The sequence below is a fragment of the Saccopteryx bilineata genome, chromosome 2, assembly GCF_036850765.1.
Source record: "Saccopteryx bilineata isolate mSacBil1 chromosome 2, mSacBil1_pri_phased_curated, whole genome shotgun sequence".
Lineage (NCBI taxonomy): Eukaryota > Metazoa > Chordata > Mammalia > Chiroptera > Emballonuridae > Saccopteryx > Saccopteryx bilineata.
Genome location: NC_089491.1, coordinates 173,141,701 through 173,151,739, shown reverse-complemented (window position 1 = coordinate 173,151,739; position 10,039 = coordinate 173,141,701). Strand labels below are relative to the sequence as shown.

Genomic DNA, 10,039 nt, shown 5'->3' with positions numbered 1-10,039 from the left:
TTACCTAAAAGTTCAGGAAGCCCTGACATTCTTGCTTGGAGGCCGGAAATTTAAACTTAGTCACTGCCCAAAGTCCTTGTTTTAGGGAAGAATGAGATGGCTGTTGCATAACCCAGAGCCAGGCAAGTGTGAATTGCTGTGGGAAAAGGTCCTTCTTCCTCCCTCTAAGAAGGAAGGCTGGGCTAGAAGTGCTAGGGATGGGCAGGGTCTGGGTCAGGGCAGTGGGGGGTGAGGAGGCAGACCTGTGTAGTGAAGGCCTTCAAGCTGACAGACAGAAATGCCCAGATAATTCACCTTCAGATACCCTTGGGCATAGCACAGCCTGATGAATTCAGATAACCCACTGGTTGATATTGGCTGGGGATGGAGTGGGGGACAGGTTCTGGGAAAGAAGAGAAATGGAAGGTAGGCTGACCTGAATGAGGTGGGGGAGAGTAGTGATGATGAGGTGCCCTGCCCTCGGCCACTGTTCCCAGGAGCACCCACAGTATGGGTTCCCCTCCAGAATTGCAAATAGCCACCCCCTCACCTCCCAGGTGTTCAGCCAGTTCTTACCCTCATACACTCGCCCTCTGCAATACTTCCAGAATCCCGTGGCCCCACTACAAAAAAACTCAAGTTCATTCAAGTTTTGCCTCCCTACCTCCCTCCTTGCCCCAAACCCCTCTACCATCTTAGCCCAGTCTGGCCCGCCTGACACCTGTTTTCCCCACAGTCACATTTCGGGGAGAGTTCTCTTGCCCATCCCCCATACTGCTCTTCCTCTCCTTGTCCTTGGTTTACTTTCTCGCATCAGCAGTCGGTGCTCCCAAGACCTCGTTATTCATTACCTTGGCTTTATTTCCCCTCTTTTCATTCACCTCCATCCCTCTCATGACCCCACACACCATCCCTTCTCCACCCACTTTAAAATTGTTTTAATGGCCTGACCAGGCGGTGGCGCAATGGATAGAGCGTCAGACTGGGATGCAGAGAACCCATGTTCAAGACCCCCGAGGTCACCAGCTTGAGCACAGGCTCATCTGGTTTGAGCAAGGCTCACCAGCTTGGACCCAAGGTCGCTGGCGTGAGCAAAGGGTTACTCGGTCTGCTGAAGGCCCACAGTCAAGGCACATATGAGAAAGCAATCAATGAACAACTGCAGGGGTCCCCAAACTTTTTACACAGGGTGCCAGTTCACTGTCCCTCAGACGGTTGGAGGACTGCCACATACAGTGTTCCTCTCACTGACCACCAATGAAAGAGGTGCCCCTTCCAGAAGTGAGGTGGGCCGGATAAATGGCCTCGGAGTGGTATGTGGCCCGTGGGTCATAGTTTGGGGACACCTGAACTAAGATGTCGCAATGAAAAACTGATGATTGAGCCTGACCTGTGGTGGCACAGTGGATAAAGCATCAACCTGGAATGCTGAGGTTGCTGGTTCGAAACCCTCGGCTTGCCTGGTCAAGGCACATACAACAAGCAACCAATGAACAACTAAAGTGGAGCAACTATGAGTGATACTCACTCCCCCCCATCCCTTATCTCTGTAAAATCAATTAATAAAATCTTAAAAAAAGAAAAGAAAAACTGATGATTGATGCTTTTTCCATTCCTGTCTGTCTATCCCTGTCTATCCCTCTCTCTGACTCTCTCTGTCTCTGTAAAACAAATTTTTTAAATGTATTGATTAATTTTAGACAAAGAGAGGAAAAGAAGGAAGAGAGAGAAAGAGAGAAGCATTCACTTGTTCCATTTAGTTGTGCATCCACTGTTTGCTTTCCATATGTGCCCAAACCACAACCTTTGGTGAGGTCACTCTGACTTAGCCAGAGCCCTTCTCTATCCACTTTTAGTTCGTCTTTTCACTCCCCGCAGGAGTCCTTGGGTCCCCTACAATCCCCCTGCACCTACCCGCTAACTGATTTCAGGTTTTCCCTTCATCCCAACTGTCCTCCTCTCCTCCCTTCACCCTCCCCATCGTCCAGTCCTTCGAGCCAACTGACCTCCCTAATTCCGGGCGAGACTCCTGGGAACAAAGCAAGAAAAACCAGAGTAATTTGGGAAAAACAGAAATAGGGAAAGGACGGGAGAGAAGAGTAGGGCAGACCTTGGTTAGGGGCTGGGGGTGGGCCGGGGGTAGGGGTTCCTCTTCAGTCCCACCCAGTTTAAGGAATGCCTCAGCCTTCTCCACCCACATCCTGCCCCCCTTCACCTGGCTCTTAAAGGGCCGGGCTTCTGACCCGTGGCTATTTAAGGCGGAGGGGCGGCGACCGCCAGCAGCTGCACTACGATTGTTGTAGAAGTGGACCAGGCAAAAATCCTGACCATGATCCCCCACAGGCTGCCGCCGCCACTGCTGCTGCTGCTGCTAACCCTGCTGCTCGCTGCCGGCCCAGGAGGCGTCTTGGCACGGTGCCCAGGCTGCGGGCAGAGGGTGCAGGCAGGTTGTCCAGGGGGCTGCGTTGAAGGAGAGAATGCGGGGCTGCCGGCAGAAGGTTGTGCGGAAGCTGGGGGCTGCCTCAGGAGGGAGGGGCAGCAATGCGGGGTCTACACCCCTAACTGCGCCCCAGGACTGCAGTGCCAGCCGCCGGAGGAAGTCCAGGCTCCTCTGCGGGCGCTGTTGCTGGGCCGGGGCCGATGCCGCCCCGCGCGAGCGCCCAAGGGTGAGTCCGCGCCCCACCCACGTGAGCCCCGCTTCTCTGCAGGCACGGCCCTGCAGAGGTGGACGCGGGCAGCCCTACAATCCTCTGGGTCCTGCCACTGACGTTTCTATCCCCCAACGGGGGGGGGCACATTAGAGGAGTAAAGGGGCAAGTGTGGCGCGGTAGCTAGAAGGCTGGGATGCAGCTAAGGCCCTGGGGATAAAGCGGGAGGTGTCTGAGCTTTCAACCTTTTTTGTCCCCTCTATTACTTTCTCTTGAGGGGAAAGAAGTGGGAAAGTGGAGGGGCTTATGGCCATGCCTTATGCCACAGCGGCCCAACTTCTTCTGTTCTAGACCCCCAAGTTGGAGTAGAAACTCAAATGTTCTCAGCTTCCACTTGGAGAAGGAGGAAAAGGAACCTCAGACTCCCAAATCCTGCACACACTGAGGAATATCTCATCCTCTCCTTTTTAATATCGGGGTGTCCAAAGCACCTGAACGTGGGGTCTAAAACAGAAGATGCCCCGGCTCCAGAGTTGTTTCAGACTACACTAGGGTCGGGGGTAGGTACTGGGTTCCAGTGGTGGGGACCACAGGTAGAAAAAGAAGGAATGTGCCAAATCAGGGTTATAGTTTAAAGCTGCTCAGAATCCTCCATCTGCCCAGTTGGTTGGAGCATTGTCCTGATGTGCAGACATCACTGGTTCGATCCCTGATCAGGGCACATACAACAACAGGTTGATGTTTCTTTCTCTCTCCCTTCTTCTCTCTCTAAAATCAATAAATAATTTTTTAAAAATAATTTAAAAAAAAGAAAAGAGCCTGACCAGGCGGTGGCGCAGTGAATAGAGTGTCGGCTGGGATGCGGAAGACCCAGGTTCGAGACCCCAAAGTCGCCAGCTTGAGCGCGGGCTCATCTGGTTTGAGCAAAAGCTCACCAGCTTGAGCCCAAAGTCGCTGGCTCAAGCAGGGGATTACTCGGTCTGCTGAAGGCCCGCGGTCAGGGCACATAGGAGAAAGCAATCAATGAACAACTCAAGTGTTGCAATGCGCAACGAAAAACTGATGATTGATGCTTCTCATCTCTCTGTTCCTGTCTGTCTGTCCCTGTCTATCCCTTTCTCTGACTCTCTCTGTCTTTAGGGGAAAAAAAGAAAAGAAAAGAAAAGAATCCCCCATCCACTTCATCCCACCCTACCCCAGCGTGGAAAATAAAGGGCTAAGTTAGTGGGTGGGTGGGACAGAACCTGAAAGAAGGGGACAGCAGAAAAATGCAAATATCCCCTACCCCAAGGGCATCTGAGCTCCTGGTTTCTTCCATGGGGAGGGATGGGAAATTAACGGAGTTCCTTTCAGTCCCAAATGCATGTGTCCAGGCTGCTAGGGGTCCTCCTAAAAGAGGTGATCAAGTGGGTCAGAGGAGACCATAGGGACATAGTCCATAGGTATTAGATGGAGGGAATGAGGGGCAAGGGCTGAGGAGTGTGGAAGAAAGAGTGTCAGACTCTGGACTGAAGATGAAGTGGTTCCAGTTGTGAGCAGTAGGCAAATGAGGGCACCATCTAGGTTGGAGAACTAGGCACCTAAACAGAGCTTGCTTTGGGCACAGAGAGGGAGACAAAATACCTTCAGGGATCAGAGTATCTCATTTTACAGCTGGAGAATTCCAAGCAGTTCATGCTCCCCTTCCTGTCCTTCCCTTACCCTGACACCCTGAATTATTTCCTCATCTCATTCCATCCTGAGTTTGCCCCTGGCCTCCCAGACACCATATGTGACACTTCCCTAGAACCAGGAGCAGCCTGCAGGTTGGAAGCCCCTCGTTCCCAAACCTTTGCAGCTTACCCTCCGCCCATTTGGGTTAAGGACAGAATCACACATGCTCCTGGTACCACTGGGGTTGAACTGGACTGGGCCACAGGGGACCAGAAGGGAGACACCCCTACTGGCCCAAAAGTAACTATATCTCATCCTGGGAGAGGTGGACTGAGTCACAGCAGGGACACATTCCACTTGAGTGGCTGCTGACCCCTCCCATATCCATTGCTCTTTTGCCTCATCTCCATGGTGTGATGCACCCCCTGCTGGCCTCTGAGGGAACACCCAGGCCTTTCACCCAAAGCCCAAGGCCTCCCAGTATACAGGCTAGTCCCCCCTTATCTGATGCAAAATATGTTCCAAGACCCACAGTGGACGTCTGAAACAGAATAGTGCCAAATCCTAAATCAATTTCTTCAATTCTGCTGGAAATGTAACAGCAGCTTCTACATCAGCAGACACAGTCTCTCCAGTAATTTTTATATTTTCTAGTTAAAACCTGTTGTGAATCTGTGTAACCATCCCTTACTTGTAGTAAATGTCTTGGTGTTACTCATGTCAGGGGATCCCTTGCTGAAGTCTTCATATAGGCTCAGTGTTTTTTGTAACAACACATTGCCATCAATCAGAACACTTTTTGGGGGAAGGGCGTTAAGTGCAAGGAGGGGAGATAGAGAGACAGACTCCCTCACGCATCCCAACCAGGATCTACCTAGCAACCGCTGTCGGGGGGATAATGCATGAGTCAGCCAAGCTATTTTTAGCACCTGAGGCCAAAGCTGAGACCAGCTGAGCTAACAGCACCTGAGGCCAACACTTGAACCAGTCGAGCCACTGGCTGCAAGAGAGGAAGAGAGAGAGAAGGAGCAGAGGAAGAGAAGTAGATGGTCACTTCTCATGTGTGCCCTGACCAGGGAGTGAACCTGGGATGTCCGCATGCCAGGCCAATGCTCTATCCACTGAGGCAACATTTTTTTAGAGGGGAAAGGAAAGAGAGAGAAAAGAAGTGTGAGAGAGAAGCATCAACTTGTTCCACTTAGTTGTGCACCCACTAATGTTTTCTCATACATGCCCTGACCTGGGCTCCAACCAGCAACCCCAGGATTGAACTGGCAATCCCAGGATTGAGCCAGTGACCTTGGCACTCTGGGACAAGGCTCCATCCACTGTACCACTGTCCAGGGCCAGAACACATCCCCCCCCCCCAAAGCTGGAAACGGGGAGGCAGTCAGACAGACTCCCGCATGCGCCTGACCGGGATCCACCCAGCATGCCCACCAGGGGGCGATGCTCTGCCCATCTTGGGGCTTGGCTCTGCTGCAGTCAGAGCCATTCTAGCGCCTGAGACAGAGGCCACAGAGCCATCCTCAGCGCCCCGGCAAACTTTGCTCCAGTGGAGCCTTGGCTGCGGGAGGGGAAGAGAGAGGCAGAGAGGAAGGAAAGAGGGAGGGGTGGAGAAGCAGATGGGCGCTTCTCCTGTGAGCCCTGGCCAGGAATTGAACCCGGGACTCCTGCACTCCAGGCCGACGCTCTACCACTGAGCCAACCAGCCAGGGCCAGAACACATTTTTCTGTTCATGTCTTCTACCCACAAATTTAATGACTTCTCTATCTTAACTAAGCACTTACCACATTCTGTAGCCATAACTTTTTTTTTTTTTTTTTTGCATTTTTCTGAAGCTGGAAACAGGGAGAGACAGTCAGACAGACTCCCGCATGCTCCCAACCGGGATCCACCCGGCACGCCCACCAGGGGCGACGCTCTGCCCACCAGGGGGCGATGCTCTGCCCATCCTGGGCATCGCCATGTTGCGACCAGAGCCACTCTAGCGCCTGAGGCAGAGGCCACAGAGCCATCCCCAGCGCCCGGGCCATCTTTGCTCCAATGGAGCCTTGGCTGCGGGAGGGGAAGAGAGAGACAGAGAGGAAGGCGTGGCGGAGGGGTGGAGAAGCAAATGGGCGCTTCTCCTGTGTGCCTTGGCTGGGAATCGAACCTGGGTCCTCCGCACGCTAGGCCGACGCTCTACCGCTGAGCCAACTGGCCAGGGCTGTAGCCATAACTTTTATATTTTGTGGTGTGAGAACAAAACTAGCACGAATTTCTTTTTCCTTCTTCACAATTTCCTGGAAATATTTGTTTTTTACCAGATATCTTAGCAACTTCAACATACAATTTTTTTTCTTTCCTTACTAAATTGAGAATTTCCACCTTTTCACTTAAAGGCAGCACTTTTTGGCCTCTTTGGAATATCTGAATGCCAAAAATCACTACTCTTGTGCTTTGGGGCCATTAAGAAGTAGAATAAGGGTGACTTGAACACAAGCACTGTGATACTATGACTGTTGATCTGGTAACAGATGGCTAGTAAGTGATTAACGAATGGGGAGCTTATACAGCGTGGAGACGCTGGACAAAAGGATGGTTCATGTCTTGGGTGGGAAGAAGCACGAGGGTGAGAGATTTCATCACACTCCTCAAACAGCATACAGTTTAAACACTTATGATTTATTTCTGGAATTTTCTATTTAATATTTTAGATTAAGGTTGACCTCAGGTAACTGAAACCACAGAAAGCAAAACCACAGACAAGGGGCAACTATTGTATTTGTATTTGTTCACAAATTTTGCTTTCCGAAGTTTTTCTCCCTTATAACCCTTAAAACTAGTATGGTGACATTGTCAGGAAAGGTAATAATACCATTTGCTAGAGAAAAACGCTGAGGCCAAGAGAAGGTAAGGGTGGAGTCAGATTCTAACCCCTTTACTTCTGCTCCAAAAGCCCCTCTTTCTCTCACTTCGGTGGGTAGGGATAAACAAGGCTCTTTTCCACTTGGCTCTGGTCTTTGACATCTGGCTGATGTGCTCCGGCCTCTTCTCCCCCCATCCTCTTATGGCTATAGGGGAGAATCTCAAGGAGAGTAAACCCGGAACAGGGAGCACTCGCCAACAGGACATGAACCGCAGAGGCCAAGAAAGGAACCCGGGGATCCTAACCGCTCCCGCCAGACCTAATCCTGGGGGTGTCCAGGACACTGAGATGGTACGCTTGGGGCTGGCAGGGAGCAAGGGTGGGGAGCCCTGGAGAAGTCCATCTGAGACTGCTTCCTTGACCTCAGAAAAGTCTCCCATGTTAGCCTGGCTGGCTAGTGGGAGATTGTGAGTGGAGCCCAGCTGGAGTGGTTCTAAGCTACTTGCCCTCACTTTCCCCAGGGCCCATGCCGCAGACATTTGGACTCAGTGCTACAGCAACTCCAGACTGAAGTCTTCAGAGGGGCTCATACTCTCTACGTGCCTAATTGTGACCATCGGGGCTTCTACCGGAAACGACAGGTGAGGCCACTCCTCCCCTCCCCTTGGTCTATCAGTTTAAGGCTCCTACTAGGGATGGGGGTGGGTGGGGTGGGGAGGCTTATACAGTTGCATATGTAAGACACTGTGTCTTTGCCTTTAGGAATTTCCCAATTTAGGACCCACACAAACAGAGAATAACCAACCACACACTATAGTAGATAAGTTAGACTGCCTAAGTGCAGTGAATCAGCGTGGCTAGTAATTGTCCAGGTCCTGAGTGAGAACGGCTTGGAATGAAGAAATAAACTTTAAAGAGAAAAAAGGATGGGATCGGGAGGTTTCTGCAAGTCCTTTAGCTTGCAAGAGCGAGTCTCCACCCCAGAACTGCTTTATTTAGGGCAGAACCGTATGCAAATAAGGAAGTCTCTGATACAAAGTCACACATCTGAGGCATAAACAGGAATTCTCTTAATGCATAAACAGGAACCCCCCCACATTGCATAACTGAAATCAACCAGCATCAGAACAAACAAAGGGTGAGAGGAAGGGCATGTAAATTGCCTCTAGCAACTAAGGCAAACTAGAGGGGATGGAAAGACTAGAAACACTCGGGCCTCACAGCTAACAGGGAGGTGTGGGGACACTTATCCTTTAGCAACTTAAGCAAGCAAGTGAGGTGGGGGGTTGGGCAGACTCTCAGCCAACCACCAGTTCCCCACAACTCCGTCCCCCAAGGACCCTGTCAGCTTGCAGTCTCCAACACCTAAGGAATGCCTAACTCAAGGGCACACAAATGGGAAGCCCATCAGAGTTACCTAGAGGGCTGTGAACACACAGGTGGTTGAGATTCTTCAGAGCCTGAGAATTTGCCTTTCTAACTTCACTCCTAGTGATACTGATACTGTTGGTTTGAGAACCACACTTGGAGAACTACTACTGTTCTGGCCTCGAAGAATGGGCCCAATCTTGTGGGTGGAGAAGAGGAAAAGCAAGGGAAGGGAACCCAGCAGGCCTCCTGGTCCTGAGAACTCTCTGATGTTTCTGTATATGCAGACTCAGGAGTCCACAGCCCACCCCCAAGCAGCGAGACCCCTCTCACTTCTGTGGGAGCCTTGGCCTCACCTCTGATCTGTGTGCCTCTCCCCCAGTGCCGTTCCTCCCAGGGGCAGCGCCGAGGGCCTTGCTGGTGTGTGGACCGGATGGGCCAGCCCTTGCCAGCATCCTTGGACAGCAGTGGAGGCTCCTCCTGCTCCACCGGGACAAGTGGCTAAGGTTGGGTGGGGGCCTGCAGGGCCACTGGCAGAAGCATGGGGTTGTCATCTTGGGTCATTTGTTGAGTAATGCATAACTCAGGGGCCCCGAGTCCCACACTCCACCTTCTGTTCCTGCCCCATTGTCCCCCTCTCCCTGGACCTCACACAGGGAAAGATTGTTGGTGTTGGCTTGAGATGTTAATAAAGCTGTGTTGGGGGTTCTCTGGTCTGTCTCTGTGTCCATCTCTCACATTTCTGGAGCCCCTGGCCCTTCTCTCTAATTGCGTCTAACCTCCACCCCTCATACCAGTTCTCCTTTCCTGTGGACAACCTTTGGTCCTTCTTGCTGCACTTGGAACAGAAGAGGCAGCCATTGGTAAAGGCTTCAAGCCCTGAAGCCTCACCCAACCACCCGCCAGGGCAGGACAGGAGGTAGAAGTGGGGAGACACTGAGCCATGGCCTTGGTCTGAGGTTGTGATTTTGTTTTCAACACTGATCTTTGGATACAGGGGAAGGGAAGAATTAATAATTAATCCCCAACAGGAACCTAACAAAGAGGAAATCTCAAAGTACTTACCCTTTTCTGTTATATCCTACTAAAAAAGGAAGGAAGTGATTATTTATTGAGCTCCCCTTGTGGGCTGGGCCCTGGACCATGGGCTTTTACCTAGACTATTTCATTTTGTGCTTATAGTAACCTTGTGAGGTAGCAATTTTGCCCCTGTTTCTCAGAGCAGAAAACTGTGGCTTAAAATATTTGGGTCAATTGCCTGAAATGACATAGCCAGGAAATGACAGAGGGAGGATTTAAATTAAGTTCTTCCATATATAACACTGCCTGGCATTGCTTAGGTAATGAATATGTTTGTTTTGCCTACATACTAACTGGAGCAGGTGTAGGGAAGAGCTGACATTCGGGGACCCTGGCACCCAGCACTTCCTGGAGGGGCCACAGCACCACAATTTTCACAAGTGTCAACCCCATCAGAATATTAGTCTTATGCATACAATGCTTTCAAGTTGGCAAGGTTCCTTCACACACCTATTGCAT

At 51.2% G+C, this 10,039-nt stretch overlaps 1 protein-coding gene across 1 annotated transcript; it reads left to right on the top strand.

Moving 5' to 3' along the window:
- The first annotated feature begins 2,154 nt into the window (after positions 1-2,154).
- IGFBP6 (insulin like growth factor binding protein 6) lies at positions 2,155-9,216 on the top strand. The gene is made up of 4 exons (XM_066254879.1): positions 2,155-2,645; positions 7,344-7,483; positions 7,654-7,773; positions 8,883-9,216. The coding sequence occupies exons 1-4, from the start codon at positions 2,309-2,311 to the stop codon at positions 9,003-9,005; spliced, it is 720 nt and encodes a 239-aa protein (XP_066110976.1). The 5' UTR covers positions 2,155-2,308; the 3' UTR covers positions 9,006-9,216.
- The last annotated feature ends 823 nt before the right edge of the window (positions 9,217-10,039 follow it).

What these genes read in the sequence shown, in the direction of transcription:
- IGFBP6 (XM_066254879.1), top strand. Translation starts at nt 2,309, where the DNA reads ATGATCCCCCACAGGCTGCCGCCGCCACTGCTGCTGCTGCTGCTAACC. An exon ending in CCCCGCGCGAGCGCCCAAGG is followed by an intron (nt 2,646 to 7,343) that starts GTGAGTCCGCGC and finishes TTATGGCTATAG; the next exon opens with GGGAGAATCTCAAGGAGAGT. An exon ending in GCTTCTACCGGAAACGACAG is followed by an intron (nt 7,774 to 8,882) that starts GTGAGGCCACTC and finishes CCTCTCCCCCAG; the next exon opens with TGCCGTTCCTCCCAGGGGCA.